This window comes from Solanum stenotomum, chromosome 2 (genome assembly GCF_019186545.1).
Source record: "Solanum stenotomum isolate F172 chromosome 2, ASM1918654v1, whole genome shotgun sequence".
NCBI classification, from domain to species: Eukaryota; Viridiplantae; Streptophyta; class Magnoliopsida; order Solanales; family Solanaceae; genus Solanum; species Solanum stenotomum.
Genome location: NC_064283.1, coordinates 14071095 through 14098642, shown reverse-complemented (window position 1 = coordinate 14098642; position 27548 = coordinate 14071095). Strand labels below are relative to the sequence as shown.

General features: G+C 34.6%; 2 protein-coding genes across 3 annotated transcripts in view; both read right to left on the bottom strand.

Annotated features, from left to right (window-relative positions):
- LOC125854228 (premnaspirodiene oxygenase-like) overlaps positions 1-8718 on the bottom strand; it is a 307705-nt gene extending 298987 nt beyond the window's left edge. The window contains exon 1 of the mRNA XM_049533724.1: positions 8664-8718. The gene's annotated coding sequence lies outside the window, so the exon portion shown is untranslated. The remainder of the gene's footprint in view (positions 1-8663) is intronic.
- The window catches only part of LOC125854230 (premnaspirodiene oxygenase-like), a 173372-nt gene continuing 153235 nt past the window's right edge, over positions 7412-27548 (bottom strand). The window contains exon 3 of one of the 2 annotated variants that reach the window (XM_049533727.1): positions 7412-7577. Coding sequence is in view for 1 of the 2 variants with exons in the window: in XM_049533728.1 (XP_049389685.1) it covers positions 7618-7731 (114 nt within the window). In the remaining variant the exon portion in view is untranslated. Of the gene's footprint in view, positions 7732-27548 lie in introns of both variants that reach the window. The other variant, XM_049533728.1, reaches the window with a different exon arrangement.

Genomic DNA, 27548 nt, shown 5'->3' with positions numbered 1-27548 from the left:
CAATTTTCACATTCAAGCGCTTGATTGGTTGTCATCGTGTTCTTTATTTTTACGTTTAAGAATTTTATTGTGATCATGTTCTTTATTTGTTTTACAATGTTCATACTATAATTTTATAAAATTTAATTTTTTTCTACTATAAAATATAAAACTATAAGGAATTTTATTATTAAAATTGTACAAATGTTCTTTGATTGTAAAAATCGGAGAAGCCATGAAAAGAAAGAGGAAAATGGTTACATAATATTTTTAAAATGTTGATGTTGTATATTGTTGAAATTGTGATGATTTAAATCATAAGATCAGAGGGAAAAAAATATTCAAATTGTTATTGGAAGAATTTGTTAATCAAATAAATATTAATCATTATTAGAGGTTCTTATATAAAAAGAAATTCAATTTTACCAAATTGAGAAAGTAAAATACAATATGAATTTAAATTAAATTGTGCTAAACAAATTTAACATAGAATAATAACTATATGCATTTACCAAAAAATATCAATATTCATTAGGAAGTGCTTCATTGGAGTTAGAATAATATATTTAATTAAAAATATAATATAGATGCAATAAAATGTTTAAAAAGTCCACGCAGCTTAGTCAGTGCAGGTTCAATTCCTGCTGACTTTTTTGTGACAATAATTTGTTTTAAATATATTTTAAATTAGTTTAAATAAAAGACAAAATTTAAAGTTTCCAATAACATGCCTACATTATGATATTCAAGTGATTTTTTTTGTTGTATTCTTAGTCTTATGATAGGACTTTTCTTAGTTCTATTTTATTTAAATTTAACTATTAAATTTTCTTATATCTTTATTATTCTAACAAGAGGATAGTATGGATAGGGTGGTAGTATTTATCCTTTTAAATAATTTTAATAAATTAATTAATTAAATAATGATAAAAGATAATTATTGTCAAATTTAGACAATGAACTAAGTTTATATATTGATTTATTTATATAAATCTTCTATTATAACACATTAAAATGCTAAATGTTAACATTTTCAAATACATCTTATAATATTATCTTATAATAAGTTAAAATTTTAAATTCTCAATCAATTAATATTTATGATTACATTTATCAACTAACCGCACAATGCGCGGGCACGTATACTAGTATTATGATATGATAACAACTAAAAAATTTACATAATAAAAATATCGCTAATATAAAATATATTTATAAAATATTGACTTATGATTAATTAAATAAATAGGAAACTAGAAATAAGATGACAACAATTGATTATTTAAGAAAAGAGGTGTAAAAGTGATAATAGTCATTTCGATAATAAAATATATAATTTTAGTAGAGAGATAGTCGTAGTACTAAAAATAGTTGCGAAAAAAGGATAATTTGATGCGTTATTAAATTAGAAGCTCGAAAACAATGAATTGGAAGAAAGGAGGGTCAAAATTGGGTGTCAACATTGGGCACATCTTCAGGCCTAATTTTTAATTGATGGTAACCAGACCTTAAATAAATTTTTGAGAAGACTGATGCACCTTGCAATTGGTTAAAAAGATCATCTATTCGAGGCAAGGGATACTTGTTTCAAATAGTGACCCTATTCAATTGCCACTAATCTATACACATTCTCATACTACCATCTTTTTTCTTAAAAACAAAACTGGGGCACCCCATGGGGAAGCACTAGGCCGAATAAATCCTTTATCAAGAAGTTATTGGATTTGAGCCTTAAGATCTCTTAATTCTGCCAGAGCCATGCAATATGGAGAGATAGAAATGGGGCGCGTACCAGGCTCCAAATCAATGCAAAAATCTATATCTCTATCCAGAGGCATACCAAGCAAATCAGTTGGGAACACTTCTCTAAATTCCGACACCACAGGAATAGACTCAATAGATGGAGACTCAACCTCAACATCCCGGATATGAGCCAAATAAGCTAAACAACCCTACCCTACCAGTTTCCTAGCTCGAATGGAGGATTTGATTTTAGCTTGCTTAGGCTTGTACACCCCTTCCCACTCTAATTTTTCCCTTCCCGAAATTTCTAGAGTTACAGACTTAGTATTATAATTTAACACAACAAAATAGGGAGGAAACCAAGTCATGCCTAAGATAATATTAAAGTCAACCATATCCAAAATTACCAAATCAGCCCAAGTCTGAAAACCCATAAACAAAATAGGAAAAGCACAATAGACATGAGTAACTATGACTGACTCTCCAACTGAGATAGAAACATGGATAGGGGCATCAAGTACATCACAAATCATATCAAACTCGGAGGTAAATCGCACAGATACATAAGAATAAGTAGAACCCTGATCAAATAACACATTAGCCATCCGGTCACAAACAAGAATGTACATGTGATTACCACGTCAGATGTCTTTGCCTCATTCTTGCCTGGAAAGGCATAAAACTGAGTCACTATCATCTTGACGAAGCACCTCCCTGCCTGGTTGCACATTACCTCTGTCCGCATTACCATTATTGTTTCCTCTACCTCCACGGCTTCGCTAATTACCTCCTCGCTCACATTGTAGATTCCCTCGACCATTATTACCATTCCCCACGGGTATCACTGCTCTAGAATGCTACTGTGCGGAATTTAACACACGTGGGTAGAGACAATCTCTCCTCATATGTCCAGGTTCTCCACAGTTATAACATATATGATCAAATAATGGTCTGTTTCCCTCTGAAGGCTCGACTCCTTGGCTATCCTAAAAATTATAAGATGGAGTTCCCGAGTAGTTACCTGTAGAGGCGGGCATAGCAGACTGAATTGGCTTGGCTGCAAGCGTTGGCCTTCCGGACTCCCTAGCTTAAGAACCTTGAAAGTTACCCGAGTTCTTGGCCCTTTTTGCCAACGCCTTGGCTTGTCCGTCTCGCCTTACCCCCTCCACTTTCTTAACATAGTCCGTCACCTCATTAAAACTCTTCCCTACAGAAGTCATATGAACAGATAATACTTGCAACTCAAAATTCAAACCTCTAATAAAAAACTCAATTCTCTCCTCCTCAATAGTAACCAACTGCGTAGCATATCTACATAAAACATGTAACTTGGCCTCATAAGCAGCCACAGACATACCACCTTGCTCTAAGGCTATAAACTCATTCTTCTTGAGATCCCTCAAAGTTCTAGGCACATATTTTTCTAGGAACAAAGCATGAAATTGGGTCCAAGTGAGTGGAGGTAAAGTAAAAGATCTGCATTTATATAAGCTCTCCACCATTGCTTGGCCTCACCTTGAAGTTGAAAGGACACGAATTCAACCCCATGTTGGTGAACAATACCCAATTTATGCAGCCTCTCATAACTGTCTAAGATAAACTCATAAGCATCTTCAGTCTCAGAACCAAGAAATACCGGAGGCTTAAGCTTCAGAAACTTAGTCAACATGTCATGCTTATATCCCGTCATAACAGAAGCCAACAAAGGACGAAAAAAAGCATCATTACCTCCAATTCCACCCGTCTTGGGCGCAGTGCTAGCATCAGGGGGATTAGCGGGTGCTTGAGTTGCTTGGCCAGATGGAAGCACTCTAGGACTAGACAATCCCTTCAAGAATGACATGATATGTTGAGTTAACACTGGGTCCAAGGGAGGAGTACCTGTAGTTCTAACCGGTACCTCTTCCTCTTGTCCAATCTCTTCAACATCCTCAACATCCACATTCTCCTCTATCTCTTCATATTGCGTCGGAGGGTTGTCATTCACAGGCACATTCTTAATAGGTACCTTGTTCACGGCGGGTGCTACTCTTCCACGACCTCTACCCCTAGCTCTTCCTCTACCCCTGGCTCGATCGTGACCTCTCATTGTAGATTTCTCAATCGGAGCATAGATGGGAGCTGCGGGCCTGGTGCCGTTGAACCTAGTATTAACCATCTGTGGATAGAAGAGTGAATGAGGGTAGATACCAATTAGAATCGCCAAATACCAATTGGAATCAAGTCATAGCACGAAAGGAGACAAGAGAAAGCTATATCGATTTCCTAAAGTCCTATAGCCTCCTGAAGAAAAGTAAAGGCATCCTCATACCATTCTGCGACTCTATTAGACTCATTTCGGAACATTAATATCCATGAACCTAGGCTCTGATACCAATTTGTCATGACGCAGACAATCGTGCTTGACACCCACACTAACCCTCTGGTGGGAGAATCACTACTACACCTCAAAACAAGCAAGTAAACCAAAACTAAGGCATTTAAACTACTAAAACAAATTAAATAACTCATAAATGAAGTTCTCATAAACTTCAACAAGAATCTAAAGAACTATACTAAACAAATGCGGAAGAAACAACCTAGAACCTGAAAGTCAATGTACCAAAACTACTAACGAAATAACAAGTCTAAATCGGAAAGGTCACATCCCCAACTAATGAACTAATCAACTAACTAAAACAAATGTCTAAGTTCGGAAATGGTGGACATAGACGAAAGAGAATTACATGGCATCCTGGAAAATTTGGCTCACCTTTGAATTCGATGCGACGATCTCTAATCTTCTAAGCGAGGTCTGTCAATAGCCGCTTGAAAATTCCCTGTACTCAACAAAAATAAGAGCAAGTCCAGAATTAGTACACAACCACAGTGTACTGGTAGGATCACGTGGCTATCCCACTAGTGTAACATAAGCAAGTCAAAAAACATTATAATAACATGCATATATATCAACATCTACAATATTATCAACATGCTCATCATTATACATTTATCACAAATCATTGGTCCTCTCACGGAACCTAAATCCAAATAGTTAGCATACCGAAATGTGGTATCCGATCCCAATGTTATGTCAGAACGTGGCAATCGATCCCATATTTATGTCAGAACGTAGCAACCGATCCAAGTTAGTTATGCCGGAACGTGGCAACTGATCTCATTCACACACCACATTCACAATCACAAGTACATCATCAAGATCATACATTTACATCCTAATTTCATGGCAATCATCATTCATCTATCTCATTTACATCAAGTGTGATCAACATTGCAACATTCATACACACACAAGTATCATAATGAAGTAAGAACAAACAAACATCGCATAATCATAGAATCACAACCACCACCTACCTCGAAACAAGCTTGAAACCGTAAGAAACTTGATTCTTCCCTTTCCGGATTTGTTCTGCTTGTTCTTGGTCTACAAACAATCAATATAATACGGGAATCAATAAACAATTATTAATTACCCGGATTACTAACAATTCTAACAAACCCTAGATCAACTCAAGATCCCAATTATCCAATTTATGGTTATTTCCACCATAGATTCAATATCAAAACCCTCCCCCATCAACATTGACCCGTTCTATTACGTTCTTCGGATCAAAAAATAAATTTGGAGAGTTAAAAGCTTACATTTAACCTCAAGAATTGTGAAAAACGAGTAGGAATTGCCTGGAATTTGTTCCTTAGCTCTAAAAGTCAAAAAGTGCCAAATAAGGTCATTTAGAGGTTTATTAACGACCTTAAGTCGCGTTTGACCCGCCACAACAACCTTCATCCCGTTGTTACGGCGGCGCCAGAGCGACACCTTGCGCCGTCACAGTGGCATTTTCAAACCAGTGAGCAATTACGATTTTAAGTCCCGTCTCGCCCGCCACAGCGGCCACCATCCTGCCACAGCGGCTCCGCCAAAGCGGCAGAGATGCCGGCCAAAGCAGCAAAATCAAAACAGAATGCTATTTTAAAGAATTCCAAAATCCCCAATCCACAGCACACCTCTAATCAACGACACTCGGAAAATACCTTTCATTCTAAGATCAATTCTCGGAGATCTACTCATCCAAATTCAATTATGTAAGGTCGTATGGATTCCTTAATGAGTTACCTAACCGCTCATGCAATCAAAACCATAATTAATCCACTCGATTGTTACCAGATATTCCTACACCTCAACTACTCCGATTTCATTCAAATTTGGACAAGGTTGGGAAAATTCTAATACTACAAAAAAGTTTTTCCAGCCCCAAATTTTCCCTCGTTGACATTTCTATAACGACGGAACCCGATCGTTACAATTTGTAATCCATTTAATGCATTAAGATGAATGTATGTTACTTCATGAAAACATTAATGTCTTTCTAATTCACCATCATTTACTATGATGTGAAAGTTATGAAAATGAAAAGGTGTGAATTATGGACTTAATCTTTTAAATAAAGTAATTAGAAATTAAACAAAACTTGTAATCCATTAAATGCATTAAGATGAATGTATATTACTTCATGAAAACATTAATGTCTTTCTAATTCACCATCCTTTACTATGATGTGGAAGTTATGAAAATGAAAATATGAAAATTATGGACTTAATCTTTTAAATAAAGTAATTAGAAATAAGAAATAGTTTAAAGTAGATTATTAAAATGCCTAACATATATATATATATATATATATATATATATATATATATATATAATGTTAAGTAAATTGAAGGAGAAAAGTATATATAAATACAATATTTTTTTGAAAAAATGTAACTAATTTATTTTTTAAAAGGATAAAAATGTCTAACAATTTTCTATGAATATTTTCTTCTTTGAATTTTTTACTTAACACCTTTCCACTTTTAGAATTTAGTATAATATAATAATAATAATATTATATAATTACTATTTGATATTTAATTGATCAGCTATTTTATAATATTTTTATTTAGTGTAGGGGTAAAATGGTATTTCAACTTTTAACATTTTTTGTTCCCACTTTTAGCAATATATTATGATATGAAGAATATGAATATGAATATGATGATAAATAAATAAATGATGAGCAAATATTGCATATATCTTCAATTGTTCACAAAGATTTGGTGGATGGATAGATTTTACTTGTGTTATTCAATTGTTCATAAGCTGTATGGACGAGCTAAACTTATTCTTTATTATACCTATCTTGTTATTTTATTTACATGATTTGATGGAGTGCTGCCTCCCATTGGAATAGTCCCGTCAACATTCAATTTCATATACAGAGAGGTTGCATGATATCACTTACACTTTGTTTGGATGGTTGTTACGTATTGTTTCATAATGTATCGTGTTTTATTTTATGGAAATCAACATGAGTAAAATGTTGATAGTGTCATTAAATATTCGAAAAAAGAATAAATATATTCCTGAACTATCACAAATGATAAGTCAATATCGAATATGTTTTGAAATTTCAACGTTTGTCCTTACAAGTTACAACCATTAAAGTTGATTGTGAAGTTTCACTTACTTTGGAAAAAGTCAAGGGGCCTAATTTGATGACCATATTGGATATGGAACTAAAAGATCCGTCAAAATTTAGCTACATAATGAAGAATGAAACAATTCAAAAAATATAAATATTACGGCCATATATATATATATTTATATATATATATATATATATATATATATATATTTCTGAAAAAGGATATCATATATCTAAATGTTTTATTTATTTCACATATATATGGATCATTGTTTACAAGTCACAAATATGAAAATACAGATACATGCAAAAAAAAAAAAACTTACTCTATTATACAATAGACGCTATTGCCTTATTATTCATCACCTTAAATATGCTATTAATTACCTTAAATAAAATTCAAAGTTCTTTATGTCTATGTCTTTAATTATTTAGAGAGACCAAATGGAGTAGCAATTAAATAAAGATCATTCTTTCTCCTGGCTGTTAATCCTTCTGTTTCAATCGTGTCCAAATCATTTGGATTAACTCCATTAGGAACCTTCCAATCAAAGTGATGAAGTAATTGGGATAATGGATGTGCAATATTAACTAAACCAAATAACATTCCGGGACACATTCTTCTTCCTGCACCAAATGGAAGAAATTCAAAGTGATTTCCTTTAAAGTCAATAGTACTATTCTCAAATCTCTCAGGTATAAAACTTTCTGAATTATGCCAATATTTGGGATCTCTACCAATCGACCATGCATTGACCAGAACTTTGGTTTTCACAGGTATTGTGTATCCATCAATCTTTGTTTCCTCTCTACATTCCCTTGGGACTAATAGAGGAGCCGGAGGGTGTAACCTTAATGTTTCTTTGATAACGAATTGCAAGTAGTTCAACTCTTCCAAATCAATATCGTTAAATGTTTTTTTCCCATTCAATCGTTCTCTCACTTCGAGTTGTGCTTTCTCCATGACACGTGGATTTTTAATTAATTCTAAAAATGCCAAATTAATGTTGTAGATGCTGTTTCAGTTCCTGCTAGAAACATGTCCTACATGTAAAATTAAAGGTATAAATATCAAAGTTAATAAGATTTATAACACGAAATAAAATAACTACTTTAAAATGCACCAGACTTACAAGTATGACTGCTTTAATGTTTTGATTTGTGATAGGAGGTCCAAATTCTTCGCTCTCCATTACTCTAAGTAAAGCATCAACAAAATCTTCATTTCCAGACTCACCATTAAATTTCTTACCATTTGCTCGATTATCTCGATGATCATTAATGATTTTCTCCAAGATTTCATCAACCTTTGAGTGTGCCTTTGACAATTTGAATTTCATTCCACTGATATTATGAAGCCACTTTTGGGAAGGGAACAAATCAGTTAAGTCAAATCCTCCAATTAATGAATAAATATCTTTTACCAACATTATAAACTTATTTCGATCATGTATGATTTTTCCAGATACTGACCTACAAGTTACAGTATTTGTAAACCAAAAGATCTTGTTGGATAAGTTGGTCAATGAGCCAGGTGTATTGGAACGAAGAGATGAAATGAGATTTGATATCTCTTCTTGTCGAATTGAAGCAAATGATTTGACCATTTTTGTACTAAGAAGTTCTAGGACACAAACCTTTCGCATATTTCTCCAGTAATCTCCATATGAACTAAAGCCTATGTCCGTGCAATCATAAAATATGATACTCGCGGACATAATTTTTGGCCTATCTACAAAATGGAGGTCTTGAGTTTTCATGATTTCTTTTGCCATTTCTGATGAAGATACAACAATTGTTGAAATATTTCCAAGACGTAAGTGCATGATTGGGCCATATTTTTTCGATAGATATCTAAGTGAACGATGTGGTAGATCACTCATTAATTGATGCAAGTTTCCTATAAAAGGTAGTCTCCATGGTCCAGGAGGCAATGTTTTGTTTGGAGATTTTGATTTTTTCCATTTTTGAGATACAAGGAAGAAAGAGGAGAGGAAGAGAACAAGTGAGATAAAGATGAAGTAGGGTAAATGTTGATACTCCATTTTGGAAGGAAAAGAAAACATGTTAATGTTATGCTCTATCTTTGTACATCTAATATATATATAAAATCAAATGAAATGATATCTTTCTTGTTTTCATACTCCCTCCCTCCGTTCCTATTTATATACCGTCCCACAAGATGTGTTCAATTCGAATTGGAAATTTGTTTACAACAATTTTTAAAGTGATAGAAAATAAATTGCAATCACAATAAAATAAGAAGAAACATTACTTTATTGATAAAAATTGCGGGTACAATTATGTTTATCCCTTGATTCTACTCTCCTATGATCTATTCATGATTCGAGGGCCGTTAGTGGCGTATTTCTCAAATTAGGATAATTTAGGTTTGACCTCTATATGAATATTCCATGAATTTTGTGGAATATATCGAGATGCCTTTTAAGGGAATTTAGTTACCCTTTATATAGGCAAGAACTAGGATTTAGGGTTGAATAGCCTCTAAGAATTCTAAGTGAAACTGAACACACCTTCTAGAGTTCCAATTCGAATTGAACACGTCTTGTAGAGTCCCACAAAATTTCAATGTCAACAAATGTCCCCTACTTCAAGGCATGTCGGAGTGTAGATTTGATGAAACTCAAAGACGAGGCTTGAAGTACCCATTCTTCCACCTTTGCAGCTTCAGATTTTCAGATTTCATTTATGAGAGAAGAGATGAAGGGCAGATTTGGTCCCACTGGGCGTGCCAATTTGTTTGCAACAAATTTTATAGCGACGGAAAATAAATTACAATCACAAAAAAAATATGAAGAAACATAATTTTATTCATCAAGATTGCGGGTACAATTTTGTTGATCCCTTGATTCTACTCTCCTAAGATTTATTCATGATTCGAGGGCCGTTAGTGGCATATTTCTCAAACTAAGATGATTTAGATTTGACCTCTCTATGAATATTTAATGACTTTTTGTGGAATATTCGAGATCTTGATCTTTAAAAATACCCAAGCGGTTATGGGATATTTGAGATTTTGATCTCTTTGTGGAATTTTCGAGATGCCTTTTAAGAGAATTTAGTACGTAGCCTCTACGAATTATAATTGAAACTGAACACACCTTCTAGAGTCCCAATCCAAATTGAACACATCTTGTAGAATCCCACAAAATTTCAATGTCTACAATGCCGTCCTTACAAAAATCGATGATGCTTAATATTTGTTATTTCACAAAATCAATGTATAAATGACACTATTCTTTCAATTTTACCTTGTGAGTTATTAGCCTTGAAAATATATACATTTGACCAACATAGAAAAACTAAGTAAATATATAATTCATGTTCATTGATCAAATTAATTAATCAAAATAAATTAATTCATGTTCATTGATTGAAAACGGAGTAATTTCCCTAGATATCCACGTTTGAGAAATTATCTAATAATATCACTTTTGTTTGTTTTAGGATTACAATATCACCCAACTTTACATATTTTCCTCCAACTTTACATATTTTCCTCAAACTATACTTGACCAAAAAAAAATATCTTACCCTAACTAACTAATGTCCAAATGCCATGTCACATTATTCCCTTTTTTTTTTTTAAAATAGAATCTTAAGGAGTTATCTTCTATCTATATATAATAGGAGAAGAAAAAGTGACACGTGCCAGCACCACAAAATTTCTCATTTATTTAGTTTTGAAAAATAAAATTTAAAAATGTCTTTTTTGAAAAACTACAACTGCGATTTTTTTTTCAAAATAGTTACCATAATTTTTACATTTAAAAAAGTCAAAGATAAAAAGAAAATATAAAAATATATATATAAAAAAAAGGACGGATGAAACCCCATTATCCCATTTTCATCCACTTCTTATCATCTTAAAAACTGCAGTTTTTTTTATCAAAGAAAAAAAGTTACTGTTTTAAAAACAAGTTGAAAAGAAAAAAATTTACTGTTTTAAAAAGACAAGTTGAAGTTTTTTTTTATCTAATTAAAACTGTAAAATTGTTTGTTTGCTTACGTTTTTTGAATTGGGACTCCTTTTTAATAGGGAACTTTCACAATTTTTGAATTGCAAATAACTACCCAAAAACTGCTTCTTTTTTTATTTTAATTTTAATTTTTTGCTTTATTATTTTTGAAACCGCCTCCTCTTGAAGAGAGTAGATATAAAGGGGAAAATAATTACTTTTTTCTATTATGTTCTTCACAAATTTGGAGAGAAGATATAGAGAGAGCACTTCACTTTTAGATGATGAATTTTCTGATTCTTTTTTTTTTTTATCATTATTTTCTTTATATCATATATAGACGTATAATACCAATGATTTATCAACTTATCGAGGAGTAGATATATTTGATCAAGCATAAGAAAAATCGTCTAACAAAGTTATGAATCAATGTGAATTGATCTCTCCAAACTGACTTTTTGCTATCTACATCAATGCTAATTTCATGTCTATGTTTTTGTAATTTTTCTCACAGGCTTTAAGAGGAAGCATAATAAAAATTATTTGTTTAGTAACATGTTTTTATTGAGGAAAAAAAGGTAAGTATTATTGTTTAATATCACTTTGGATTTTGTAATATCTTAATCATGTTTTTTGTTTAATCTTATTCTCTCCGTTTTTCAAAATTAAAACGATAGTATTTATTAAAAAAAAACTAATGTAACACTACGAGCAAAAATGTTTAATCTTAGTGTTTTGGCATAAAGTTTATTAAATGACTTATAATTTTTTTTCTTCAAAAGCATTCAGGTATACTAAATTTGGATATCAAAAATTAGACGAAAGTTATCTAAGATTTTATGTTATCTTGGTAGAGGTTAAGAGATAAATTAGGAGACATGACATAATTAATGTGATGCGTTTTAAGTAGAGATAGAATAGATGTAAACTCTATTTTTATGAAAATAAGAAACAATTACTAAATGCATATTATGAGATCATGAAATGTTTGATTTTATTTTGATTACAAATATGTGTTCAAGGCTCATATCGACAAGAGGTTTCAGATGTCAATCCTTCAAGAAATGGTTTGTAGCAAAGGTGAAGACTAAATAACCCCCAAACTTACATATGTATAGATTTTTTTTTCATATATACCAATAAAAATTTAATCAATACATTCCTAATTTTCATCACATGTTATAGTGATGATGATAATTATTAAGCAATTTTAACTTATTTTGGCTTATGAGAAGCGTGTTAATTCTTTTGTAATATTGTTCACAAATTTAATTCAAAATTTATCAAATAAAACTGTAAAAAAAAATGATAGTTATATATGGATAATAATTTGGATTTTCTCAAAATATAAATTTACTAATTAAAAAAACTAACAAATCACATCAAATGGTTTTTTGAAAATCTATATCGATAAATAATTTTAAAATTAGAATACATTTAACAAAAAATATCGTTTTGAACAAAATTTGAATAATTTAGAACACTATTGATTTAATCAAAATGCTAGAAACTAAAAATATATTTCAAATTTTGTTCTTCTTCTTTATTAAAAAAAATAGAACATTACTAAAATATCATTTTGAAATGATTGAAGATTGATTAATCATAAAATTACATAATGACATTTGTTTGGTAGCGCCAATTACGTAAAATATAAAATGTTTTGGACATTAGTTGGTCAGAGAAACCATTTTGATGTAAGCCTGCAATACGATGGGGCCATTAGTTTAGGGTGTATTAAGTAGGGAGGAACTTTTTCATATTTAATATTTTGAAAACATTTTCTCCGCCTTAATAAGTTCTATTAAAAAAAAAATAGTACTGAAAATCGTCTTTATATTGAATGGTTTGGTGTTTTGATGATCTTTAAAATATCATTTTCAGCACATTTCTATTATATAGAGAAGTCATGGTAGGACGACTATGACTATGAAGAGTTGTACAATAGGCAATACAAAGTATACTATGTACTTGATCATATCTTATTTCCTCACCAATAACCTCTTAACATGTGAGTCTATTCTCTTTATATCATTTCAATCTTATTATCTATTATATAAATTTAAAATGCTTAACTGTTATCAATTTCATTCATATTTTGTGCACCCCATTTGTTATTCAATCATCACTATATTTTTTACTTGCTTTATATTCAACCCTCACAATTTGAAATTTAGTTTTTTCAATACAATTTTCAAAATGTTTTTAACTATATAAATCATCTTTTTGGTAATTTTAGAATTTAAATGTTCAATGTTCAATATTATTATTTTTAAATAGTAAAATAAGATTTTCTCATTCTTAAGTACTTGTCATAGTTTTCTCTTTAAAAGCTAAATGATGCAAAATTTGACAAATTACTAATTAATTCTCAATACTATTATTCTCTTGTCTCAAATAAGAAGGGGGAAATAATTTATTTTTAAGCAGATTATCTCTTTTTTCTAATATTAATAAATTTTATGAACATACTATATTGACAAATTTAAATTTCAAAATTATTTTTTTTATCTAACTATATTCATAAGAAAAAGTTTATTACAAAACTTATCAATTGAATCTAGATAGAAAACTTACCAATATAACTTATAATTTGGAACTATTGTAATATCTTTTTCACTAGAGACATAAATGACAATTATACTTTTAAGTATGAATCATCTCACCATGATTAAAAAAACAAATACTTATCATGCTAACAAAGTAAAAATATTATTTCAAAAATATTATTCTCATCTTTAAGATCTTTACATGAATTTTTGTTATTTTGTTATAAACAAAAAATTTTGAATGGAACCGTGGTTGTGCGAATTAGATATAGTAATTTAATATTATTTAATAAAATGAATTTATAACTTGGCTGTATATATTAATAGCTCATTAAACTTGTCAGTAAATTTCATTTCAAACAAAGGACCAAAATAACACCTTTTGTTATACATTAAGGATCATTTCAATCAAGTGTAATACATTAAAGACTAAAATGAACACCTTTTTTATACATTAAGGACCATTTCAATCGAGTGAAATACATTAAGGATTAAAATGAACACATTTCTTATATATTAAAAACCGTTTCAGTCTAGTGAAATACATAAAAGACCGAAATACAACATTACCCATACATTAAGAACCATTCTGGTCATTTCTCAAATTTAAAGTACCAAAACTGCTGATCAAAGTGACACTTACTTCTTAAGTGACTATTTTAAACTTATCATCCAAGATAATGAACCATTTTTGTCATATTCTCTAATCTTCTTTTACTATTTGCAAAATTTAAAATTCGTGGTGTAAAATAAGTTGAAGATATTTTTTTAGTTTTTTAATTTCCAGTCAAATTTTTCAAAATATTTTCTCTACAATTTTTTTCCCTAAAAATACGGAAATAAATGTCTTCCTTAGAAATAGGTTTCTTTACTACGAGAAAATAAGGAATTGGCGATGGACAGAATTTCGTAGCTAAACAACAAATTAAATTTCAATCCTATTTAGCTACGAATTAGCGATGAATTGTTAGAAAATTCAATTAGTGATGAATTGTTAGAAAATTCAACTAAAAATAGATGATCCTTAATATTTGTCATCTCACAAAATCAATGTATAATGTGACATTATTCTTTCTATATTACCCTTACGAGTTATTAGCCTTGAAAATATACATTTAACCAACATAGAAAAACTAAGTAAATAGTTCATGTTCATTGGTCAAATTAATTCATGTTGAAAACTTGACTTAAAAAAACATTGATTAAAGGTAAAATAGTAAACTTAGTTTCTTAATGCACGTGAAATCTAAAATGGTGACATATAAATTAAAACGGAGAATTTATCAAATTAAATAGAAACTTGAGGAGTTAGTAGGTAAATGATTGAAGATTGATTAATCATAAAATTATATATATAATGACATTAGCTCCAATAATTCAAATTATAAATGTTTTGAAAATTAGTTAGAGATAACATTTTGATGTAACCATGCAATACGATGGGACCATTAGTTTAGGGTGTATTTATTAAAAAAATAAAAATAGGGAGGATACTCCACCCATTGTTATCTCTATTATATTATAAATGAGATTTCGAAAAGATATAGATAGAATCGACCTATCATGTATATTATAATAGCAAATATTCCACTAGCTTTGATAACATAATTAATGTCACAAATGGATTTTGACACAAGTAATCGAATAATTGAAGAAATGAGGCTTTAAGCAGCTTGAAGCTATCTTTTAACCCTAAATGAGTTATGTTAGATTCTAATTAATGAAATCTAATGTAAATAATAATTGAATTGTGATAGATTGAACTAGTGGCGGAGGCAGAAATTCTATCAAGGGGGTTAAAAAATAATTAAACACGCTAATAATATCCATAAAAACGGGTCGGATCATATATGAACGGATTGAATAACAAACGGGTTGACAAAGAGGGGTTTTTGTTATCGCGACTGCAGCAGCGAGCAGCAAAGGTGAAGTTGAACGAGAAGACTAGGAGGAAAAAATATTATAGTGCAATCCCTAGAAAAAGAGAGTTTTTTTTATTTCTTGACTTTTCAATTAGAGATTTAAAATATAATTTTTTTATTAGTTATGACATATGAAATGTCGTCGTTTGGTCTATCTGTATTTAATAATAAAAAAAACACTTAAAATTTAAGCTTGAAGCTTGCAAAATTGCTAAAAATTACAAAAAAAAAAAGAAGAAGATGTTGTTGCATGGAATCGAACCCGTGGCACAAAGCTCATATAATTGAAATTCTAAACCCCATCAACCGTTGGGCTACTCCTTTGACATATGTTCAGGGGGTTCAATTTTAAATATATACATGTACATTAAAAAATTGATCTTATATATATAATGTAATTTTTTTATCGAGAGGGTTCGAATGAACCCTCGAAACACTGTACATCCGCCCCTGGATTGAACATATATTAATTACTGTTGGCTTAGAGTTTACGTTGATATTAATTGAGCCACAAACAATATATTTTAAATGCAATTGTTTCTTCTTTATAAATTCTCATTATGTTTGCTAGTATCTTTATTTCACCCAAACAAATAGTAATTGAGTTCGACAAAAAAGAAATTCATATTTTTTATTGACGTTCTAGAAAAGTAACATATTTGAAGAAAGTTTGTGACTTCTAAAAAAACCTAATCTCTTACTCCTCTATATAATGATATTTTTTTTTTATAAATATAATTTACTCTGTTTGAAATGAGAGATTTCACATTAATAAAGAAGACATCGATGATAATACTAATTGTAACATCTGACAATTTGAAATAACTATGAAAAAGCTTTAAATTTGGAAATAGTCATTTTTGGAAAAAAAAAAATTTAAAAAATCTGGAAATTTGGCTAAGTGTGGAAATCAGTGAGTTTTTGGCCAACTTTGAGCAGTCATAACTTCCATCTCAGGATGATTTAGGAGTAGTTCCAGTTATGGTTATGAAGCTTGTGGAATGATCTTTCCAACGCCGCCGAGTTTGCTCAATTCCGAGTTCGTATGAGCGAGTAATGACCATTGAAAGTTGGGCAGCTGGCAGGGAATCCGTCCGGAAATTTTAAGGGCATTTTGGTCTTTTCCCTAGACAATTCTTTTGGGATTATATTATTGTATAGGGCTGATATTTGGATCATTTTGTCCCATTTTAAAAGAATAAAAGCTAGGACTTGAGAAGAAGAAGAGAAGAAGAAGAGAAGAAGGGGAAGAAGAAGAGAAGAAAGAGGAGATCAACTAGTTTCGTCAAGGTTCCGTCGTGGAAATCGTCGGGGGTGATCCCTATCAAGGTATGTGAGTTCTTAGTGTGGGTTGATCCTTTCCCCCACACACCAAGCTCATTTTATGATTTGAGAAAAGATTGGAATTGTTGTTGAAGTTGTTGAAGTTGTTGTTGATGTTGTTAGTTGTGTTGTTGAAGTTATTGTTGGTTGTGAGACATGATTGGGTTGTGTATTTGAGTTGTAATCTATTGTGTGTTGAGAGATTGATGATCCTTAGTGTTTGGGGTTAGATCCATTTAAGTAAGGATGGTTTAGAGTTGAAGAAAAAGGGGAGAAAAGTCGAGTTTTCTGGGGAAGGGATTGGCGCGTCGCGCCTACCAGCGCTCCCCAAAGGGGACTCTGAGGTCCAGCCCTTGGGGCGGCGCGCCACTCAGAGCGCCAGCAGGGGGCTTCTGACCTTCAAGGGCTGGCGCTCCGCGCCTTGCAGAGCGCCAAGGACGCCATGTTCCCTCCTTCTTTCCATGCTTTCTCACGTATGTTCCTAGGTGTTATACCTATGTTCCCTTGTTGTTTCCAACACCCCAAAGTGTTTCTAAACATCACGAACTCATCCAAATACGTGTGATCATATACCTTGAATCCATAGTTCAATTCAAGGCTAGTTAGTATCAAGTTAAAGAGAAGTTAGAGTCAAGTCAAGCCATGTTAAGAAGTAAGTTCAAGCAAGTCCTCCAAGCTTTTCAAGAATCTTCATTGAACGCTTTAACTTCATTTTTAGACTCAAGTTTCAAGTCAAGCAAAGAGCTTAGAGTTTCAAGCTAAGTAAAGAGTCTCAAGACTCAAGACTCAAGTTAAGTCAAGAGTGTAAGTTGAGTTCATTTCTCAAAAGCTATTAGGGAACTATGTATTCTCAAAGAAGTTTCTAAATGTTTTTACATTTGAGTAAGAAAGGAACTATGATTCCAAAAGAGCCTTAGGGCTAGTTTTCAAGAAAAAGGAACATCGTTTCCAAGTGAGCCTTTGGGCTAGATTTTGAGTAATCATCTCATTTAAAGAAAGATGTGTTTAAAACACTTATGAGCTAAAAGCATTTTGGGAGTAGTATCGAGCACCGATTTGGGGACGCGAGTTCATATTAAACTCAACTCTCCATAAGAACCATGTAGCCAACATGGGAGTTAACGGGTCATACTTTTTAGATGAACCCGTAAAGTTAAGCTAGTGGATCCACTTAGTAAAGTTAGCTTCCTATATCAAGACCAGGTATAGGATGGTCCTCAGGCAACGTGAGTTAAAACGTTGTATCATTAGCTTCCTATATCATGGCAAGGCATAGGATGGTCCTCGGGCAACGTGAGATAAAACGTTGTATCACCACTCATATTTTTAGTGGTGGTTTGTCGGTTAGAAAAGCTCCCACAGTAGAAAGAGCATGGTTCCTCGAGGGTTCTGCTTAGTATGGATGGGGGTATGGGACTTCATTCATACATTGCACAAGTAGACCTTAAGAGGAAACATGGTATTTTCATAATATTATAAATATGATTTTTACGTCATGTTTTAAGAGTTTTACAAGCTTTATATATTGCATGTGTCTTATTGCTTTATATATTGAGTTCAGTTATTCATGAGTTGAACAGAGCCAAGATAAGTGTTCTCTTGTACTCTTTTCAAGCTTAAGTTGTGGTTTAGCTTTCCAGCTCGCATACTCGTACATTTAATGTACTGATGCTAGTTGGCCTGCATCTTATGACGATGCAGACACAGGTACCCCAGGTTAGCATCCTGCACGTCGTTATCCAGCTAAGCACTCCAGAGTCAGTGGTGAGCCTCCTTTCTTTCTGGAGGACTCAATTATTTTGTGTACTTAGTTTTGTTCTATTAGGATGTTGCGGGGTCTGTCCCAACATCCATCTCAGTATTTTAGAGTCTTCATAGACAGTCAGTCAGTTAGTATTGAGTCTCTCATCTATGTATATATGTAAATATTCTATTTTGAGACTCGAGCTGCCTTTTGGCATGTTATGCATCAGTTGGTTGTTTTATAACCTTTCATTGCATTGAGTTGTACTGTTGAGTTAAGTTTTCGCTGAGTTAAGAAAGCCAGGCCAAGGGTTCGCCTGGGGCCAGCAATGGTCTCCGGGTGCCGGTCCCGCCCAGGGTGTAGGCTAGGGCGTGACAAACTTGGTATCAGAGCCCAAAGTTCAAGAGTCCTAGGGAGTCTATGAAGCCGTGTCTGTAGAGTCCTAGTTATCGATGTGAAGCGCACCACATCTATAATTGGGAGGCTGCAACATTTAGGAAGATTTCTCACTTCTTTCACACTCATCTCGTGTGTTAGAGTTTATCTCTAAAGAGTTTCTTCCTAATCCGTGCTTGCGCGTGTTTTCAGATAGTCATGCCTCCACGAAGGGTTGGTAGAGGGCGTCTTCCTAGACGTTATATTGATGAGCAAGAGTTACCCTATGCACCAGGAGTGCAAGATCAAGAGGAAGTTTCTAATACCGAGTTCAGAGAGGCAATTAGGATGTTGAGTCAAGCAGTAACTAATCAGATTGGTCAGCAGAGGGGAGCTAGACATGTGGGAGCTGACACTTCAAGGATTCGTGAGTTCCTGGGGATGAATCCTCCGAGTTTCATAGGTTCGAGCACTACTGAGGATCCAGAGGACTTCGTTGAGGAGTTGAAGAGGATTTTTGATGTGATGCATGTGGCAGATACTGAGCTGGTTGAACTAGCTGCGTATCAATTGAAGGATGTTGCTAGAGCTTGGTTCGACCAGTGGAAAGGGGGCAGAGTTGAGAATGCACCACCTGCGAGTTGGGCTTCTTTTAAGGAAGCTTTCTTGGGGCATTTCTTTCCTCGAGAATTGAGAGAGGCTAATGTACGTGAGTTCCTCACACTTAAGCAGGAGTCTTTGAGTGTTCATGAGTACAGTCTGAAGTTCACCCAACTATCCCGCTATGCTCCGGAGATGGTTGCGGACATGAGGAATAGAATTAGTTTGTTTGTTGCTGGGTTGTCTCGGTTGTCAAGTAAGGAAGGTAGGGCTGCAATGCTTATCGGGGACATGGACATATCTAGGTTGATTGTCTATGTGCAACAGGTCGAGGAAGAGAAGCTGAGGGACAGAGAAGAGTTCAGAAATAAGAGAGCTAAGATCGGTAGTGAGTCCGGGCAACAGAAAGGTAATGCGAACCGTTCCTCCTTTCAGCAAAGGCAAAAGGGACCTGCTCCATCATCTGTTAGTGCACCTGCACCCAGAAATAAAAGTGGGTATGCAGGACAAAATTCACAGAACTTCAAAGCTGGACCTGCACAGTCTCAGAATAGTATAGCACAAGGAAGTAACCGAGGTCTTGCATGTGCTAGGTGTGGTAGAGTCCATCCAGGAAAGTGTCATCAAGGCCAGACAGGTTGCTTCAAATGTGGGCAAGAGGGTCACTTCATGAAAGAGTGCCTTAAGAACAATCAAGGTAGTGGAAATCTGGGCAGTAGGGCCCATTCTTCATCAGTTGCTCCCCCAGACAGGACGACACCTAGAGGAGCTACTTCTAGTACCGGTAGAGGAGCAAATCGCCTCTATGCCATCACCCGTCGTCATGAGCAAAAGAATTCTCCAAACGTTGTTACTAGTATGATCAAAGTCTTTGCTTTTGATGTGTATGCTTTGTTAGATCCAGGAGCAAGTTTATCTTTTGTAACTCCTTATGTTGTAAATAAGTTTGATATTCTTCCAGAAAGACTTTGTGAACCCTTTTGTGTTTCTACACCTGTTGGGGATTCTATTTTAGCAGAAAGAGTTTATCGTGATTGTCCTGTTTCCATCAATCACAAGAGCACCATGGCTGATTTGGTTGAGTTAGACATGGTAGATTTCAATGCCATTCTAGGTATGGATTGGCTTCATGCTAGTTATGCAATGATAGATTGTAGAACTCGAGCAGTCAAGTTTTAGTTTCCGAATGAGCCAGTCTTAGAGTGGAGTAGTAGTTCAGCAGTGCCTAAGGGTCGTTTCATTTCGTACCTTAAGGCAAGAAAGTTAGTTTCAAAGGGTTGTGTCTACCACTTAGTCCGAGTTCATGACTCTAGTGTTGAGATACCTCATTTTCAGTCAGTTCCTGTAGTAAGAGAGTTTCCAAAAGTGTTTCCTGATGATCTACCTGGAATTCCTCCTGAGAGAGAAATAGATTTCGGCATAGATCTCATTCCAAATACTCGTCTTATCTCTATTCCGCCATATAGAATGGCACCAGCAGAGTTGAAAAAGTTGAAAGAGCAGTTGAAAGATCTCCTAGACAAGGGTTTCATTCGATCGAGTGTCTCACCTTGGGGTGCTCCGGTCTTGTTTGTGAGAAAGAAAGATGGTTCCCTTAGGATGTGTATAGATTACCACCAGTTGAATAAGGTTACCATCAATAATAAGTACCGTCTTCCGAGGATTGATGATCTTTTCGATCAGCTTCATGGTGTCATCTGTTTTTCAAAGATTGATCTCAGATCAGGCTATCACCAGTTAAGAGTAAGGGAATGTGATATTCCAAAGACAGCTTTCAGAACCAGATACGGTCATTACGAGTTCTTGGTCATGTCTTTTGGGTTGACCAATGCACCGGCAACTTTCATGGACTTGATGAATAGAGTCTTCAAACCTTATTTAGATACGTTTGTTATCGTCTTCATTGATGACATACTAGTCTATTCAAGGAACGAAGAAGATCATGCTAATCACCTCAGAATTGTTCTTCAGACTTTGAAAGACAAATAGTTGTATGCCAAGTTCTCTAAGTGTGAGTTTTGGCTCAAGTCTGTGGCATTCCTAGGCCACATTGTGTCCGGTGACGGAATCAAAGTAGATACTCGAAAGATTGAGGCAGTGCAGAATTCGCCTAGACCCACATCTCCAACTGAAATTAGGAGTTTCTTGGGTTTAGCTGGCTATTATAGAAGGTTTTTTGAGGGGTTCTCGTCTATTGCATCTCCTTTGACAAAGTTGACTCAGAAAGCAGTGAAATTTCAATGGTCTAAAGCTTGTGAGAAAAGCTTTCAGGAATTGAAAAAGAGATTGATGACAGCTCCAGTTTTGACGCTACCAGAAGGTACTTAAGGTCTTGTGGTGTATTGTGATGCATCTACAATTGGTTTGGGTTGTGTCCTAATGCAGAATGGCAAGGTTATAGCTTATGCCTCCAGACAGTTGAAAGTTCATGAGAAGAACTACTCGACCCATAACTTAGAGTTAGCGGCTGTAGTGTTCGCTTTGAAGATATGACGTCATTACTTGTATAGTGTGCATGTTAATAAATTCACTGATCACAAGAGCCTTCAATATGTGCTTACTCAGAAAGAGCTTAATCTCAGACAGAGGAGGTGGTTAGAATTACTCAAGGACTATGACCTTAGTATTCTTTACCACCTAGGTAAGGCTAATGTTGTTGCTGATTCTTTGAGCAGGTTGTCTATGGGTAGCACCGCCCATATTAAAGAAGGAAGGAGAGAGTTAGCAAAAGATGTGCATAGACTGGCATGCCTGGGAGTCAGACTTACAGATTCCGCAGAAGGAGGAATGGAAGTGACGAGCAGGGCCGAGTCATCACTAGTGTCAGAAGTGAAAGAAAAGCAAGATCAAGATCCCATTTTGCTTGAGTTGAAGGCAAATGTCCAAAAGCAAAGAGTATTAGCTTTTGAACAAGGGGGAGATGGTGCATTGAGATATCAAGGTAGATTGTGTGTACCTATGGTAGATGGACTCCAAGAAAGGATTATGGAGGAAGCTCATAGCTCCAGATATTCCATTCATCCGGATTCCACAAAGATGTACCGTGACTTGAGAGAAGTTTATTGGTGGAATGGGATGAAGAAGGACATTACAGAGTTTGTGGCTAAGTGTCCAAATTGCCAGCAAGTGAAAGTTGAACACCAAAGGCCCGGTGGTTTGGCTCAGAGGATAGAGCTTCCGGAATGGAAGTGGGAGATGATTAATATGGATTTCATCACAGGGTTGCCAAGGTCGCGCAGACAGCATGATTCTATTTGGGTGATTGTCGACAGAATGACAAAGTCAACCCATTTTCTATCGGTAAAGACTACCAATACAGCAGAAGATTATGCCAAGTTATATGTTCAAGAGATAGTGAGACTTCATGGAGTTCCAATCTCCATTATTTCAGATAGAGGTGCACAGTTCACTGCACAGTTCTGGAAATCTTTTCAGAAGGGCTTGGGTTCCAAGGTGAACTTAAGTACTGCCTTTCATCCTCAGACTGATGGGCAAGCAGAGCGTACTATTCATACTTTAGAGGATATGTTGAGGGCTTGTGTGATCGATTTCAAAGGCAATTGGGATGATCACCTACGGCTCATTGAGTTTGCCTACAATAACAGTTATCACTCTAGCATCCAGATGGCTCTTTACGAAGCTCTTTATGGGAGAAGATGTAGATCTCCTATTGGATGGTTTGAAGTTGGTAAAGCACAGTTGATAGGACCAGATTTAGTTCACCAAGCTTTGGATAAGGTGAGAGTGATTCAAGAGAGGTTGAAAATGGCACAGAGTCGTCAGAAATCCTACACTGATGTTAGGAGAAGGGCGTTAGAGTTTGAAGTAGATGATTGGGTATATTTGAAGGTTTCACCCATGAAAGGGGTTATGAGGTTTGGTAGGAAGGGGAAACTTAGTCCCCGGTATATTGGACCTTACCGCATAGCCAAGAGGATTGGCAATGTTGCTTATGAGTTGGAATTACCACAAGAACTAGAAGCGGTTCATTCGGTATTTCATATCTCTATGTTGAAGAAGTGCATAGGCGATCCTTCATTGATCCTACCGACTGAGAGTATTAAGATCAAGGATAACTTATCTTATGAGGAGATTCCTGTTTAGATTTTAGATCGCCAAGTTCGTAGGTTGAGAACGAATGATGTAGCCTCAGTCAAGGTCCTTTGGAGGAACCAATTTGTTGAGGAAGCTACTTGGGAAGCCGAAGAGGACATGAAGAAGAGATATCCACATCTCTTTGAATCCGGAGGAAATGCAGATTAAGGTACTAATTTCCTTCTTGGTGCTCTTTCAATTATAGTGAGCATGTTATGTTGTCGTTGTTTGCATGATTGCCTGTTGGGTGTTGAGTTGATGTTAGACTCTTAGCTTTGTAAGAGTAACCTCATTCGAGGACGAATGTTCCCAAGGGGGAGATATTGTAACATCCGGCAATTTGAAATAACTATGGAAAAGCTTGAAATTTGGAAATAGTCATTTTTGGAAAAAAAAAATTAAAAAATCTGGAAATTTGGCTAAGTGTGGAAATCAGTGAGTTTTTGGCCAACTTTGAGCAGTCATAACTTCCAGATCAGGATGATTTAAGAGTAGTTCCAGTTATGGTTGTGAAGCTTGCTGAATGATCTTTCCAACGCCGCCGAGTTTGCTCAATTCCGAGTTCGTATGAGCGAGTTATGGCCATTGAAAGTTGGGCAGTTGGCAGGGAATCCGTCCGGAAATTTTAAGGGCATTTTGGTCTTTTCCCTAGCCAATTCTTTTGGGATTATATTGTTGTATAGGGATGATATTTGGATCATTTTGTCCCATTTTAAAAGAGGAAAAGCTAGGACTTGAGAAGATGAAGAGAAGAAGGGGAAGAAGAAGAGAAGAAAGAGGAGATCAACTAGTTTCGTCAAGGTTCCATCGTGGAAATCGTCGAGGGTGATCCCTATCAAGGTATGCGAGTTCTTAGTTTGGGTTGATCCTTTCCCCCACACATCAAGCTCATTTTATGATTTGAGAAAAGATTGGAACTGTTGTTGAAGTTGTTAGTTGTTGTTGATGTTGTTAGTTGTGTTGTTGAAGTTATTGTTGATTGTGAGACATGATTGAGTTGTGTATTTGAGTTGTAATATATTGTATGTTGAGATATTGATGATCCTTAGTGTTTGGGGTTAGATCCATTGAAGTAAGGATGGTTTAGAGTTGAAGAAAAAGGGGAGAAAAGTCGAGTTTTCTGGGGAAGGGATTGGCGCGTCGCGCCTACCAGCGCTCCCCAAAGGGGACTCTGAGGTCCAGCCCTTGGGGCGGCGCGCCACTCAGAGCGCCAGCAGGGGGCTTCTGACCTTCAAGGGCTGGCGCTCCGCGCCTTGCAGAGCGCCAAGGACGCCATGTTCCCTCCTTCTTTCCATGCTTTCTCACGTATGTTCCTAGGTGTTATACCTATGTTCCCTTGTTGTTTCCAACACCCCAAAGTGTTTCTAAACATCACGAACTCATCCAAATACGTGTGATCATATACCTTGAATCCATAGTTCAATTCAAGGCTAGTTAGTATCAAGTTAAAGAGAAGTTAGAGTCAAGTCAAGCCATGTTAAGAAGTAAGTTCAAGCAAGTCCTCCAAGCTTTTCAAGAATCTTCATTGAACGTTTTAACTTCATTTTTAGACTCAAGTTTCAAGTCAAGTAAAGAGCTTAGAGTTTCAAGCTAAGTAAAGAGTCTCAAGTTTCAAGTTGAGTCAAGAGTTTAAAGTTGAGTTGATTTCTCAAAAGCTATTAGGGAACTATGTATTCCCAAAGAAGTTTGTAAATGTTTTTACATTTGAGTAAGAAAGGAACTATGATTCCAAAAGAGCCTTAGGGCTAGTTTTCAAGAAAAAGGAACATCGTTTTCCCAGTGAGCCTTTGGGCTAGATTTTGAGTAATTATCTCATTCAAAGAAAGATGTGTTTAAAACACTTATGAGTTAAAAACATTTTGGGAGTAGTATCGAGCACCTATTTGGGGATGCGAGTTCATATTAAACTCAACTCTCCATAAGAACCATGTAGCCAACATGGGAGTTAACGGGTCATACTTTTTAGATGATCCCGTAAAGTTAAGCTAGTGGATCCACTTAGTAAAGTTAGCTTCCTATATCAAGACCAGGTATAGGATGGTCCTCAAGCAACGTGAGGTAAAACGTTGTATCATTAGTTTCCTATATCACGGCAAGGTGTAGGATGGTTCTCGGGCAACGTGAGGTAAAACGTTGTATCACCACTCATATTCGTAGTGGTGGTTTGTCGGTTAGAGAAGCTCCCACAGTAGAAAAAACTTGGTTCCTCGAGAGTTTTGCTTAGTATGGATGGGGGTATGGGACTTCATTCATACATTGCACAAGTAGACCTTGAGAGGAAACAAGATATTTTCATAATATTATAAATATGATTTTTACGTCATGTTTTAGAGTTTTACAAGCTTTATATATTGCATGTGTCTTATTGCTTTATATATTTAGTTCAGTTTTTCATGAGTTAAACTGAGCCAAGGTAAGTGTTCTCTTGTACTCTTTTCAAGCTTAAGTTGTGGTTTAGCTTTCCAGCTCGCATACTCGTACATTCAATGTACTGATGCCAATTGGCCTGCATCTTATGACGATGCAGACACAGGTACCCCAGATCAGTATTCTGCACTTCGTTAATCCAGCTAAGCACTCCAGAGTCAGTGGTGAGCCTCCTTGCTTTCCGGAGGACTCAATTATTTTGTGTATTTAGTTTTGTTCTATTAAGTTGTTGCGGGGTCTGTCCCAACATCCATCTCAGTATTTTAGAGGTTTTATAGACAGTCAGTTAGTTAGTATTGAGTCTCTCATCTATATATATATGTAAATATTCTATTTTGAGACTCGAGCTGCCTTTTGGCATGTTATGCATCAGTTGGTTGTTTTATAACCTTTCATTGCGTTGAATTGTACTGTTAAGTTAAGTTTCCGCTGAGTTTAGAAAGCCAGGCCAAGGGTTCGCCTGGGGCCAACAATGGTCTCCGGGTGCCGGTCCCGCCCAGGGTGTAGGCTCGGGGCGTGACTGTAATGCAACCCACTTTCAACATCAAATACTTTTCATAGATTCATAATTTATTTATTTATTACCAAAAAGTGTTTACCTTTTTGAGGTGATGAGGATTTTGGCAAGAATCCTTACATCTTTTAGGGTTTTGCCCTTATTTTCTTACCATAATTTAAGTTTTATTTTTCCTTAAAGAAAAGACAAAACATTACCATAAATGTTTTTACTTTTCCTGAAAGGAAAATATAATATTCTTTCATATTTGGTTTATTCTTTTCTCTTAGGAAAAGGTTTTGAAGTAGCTAGTTCTTTTTTAGTAGCAAAGATTTTAGGACTCTATAAATATAAGTTTGTTTCTTCTAACACAAAACAATAACATCCTAAATGTAGTTGTTTAAGAGTCTTGTTTATGGGGAGATTTATAATCTCTAAAGTTTAAATGTTTTTCTTTATATTAGTTTTAATTTGATATGATAATATTTTGATTTTTAGTATAAGTTTTTGTTATCTTATTTATCAACTATATGATTTGCAAATTGTAAGCTTCCGCATGACGCCTTAATCACATTCATAACCCAATAAGTGATATCAGAGCACATGGTTCAAAAGTCCGGTGGTCCTAAGGTTCAACGAGGTTGAAGAAAGGTTCAAGTGGTTTCAAATCAATTTGCAATAAATTTGATGATAATGAATATTTTTTGTCAAGCTACATGTGGAGAAGAAATTTCAACCATATTTTCAACATTCATGTTGCTGCAATTTTTAAGAATAAAAACAAAATATTTTTAACCCATTTTTATTCCATATATTTTAAATTTTATTTTTAACCATGACAAGCAAC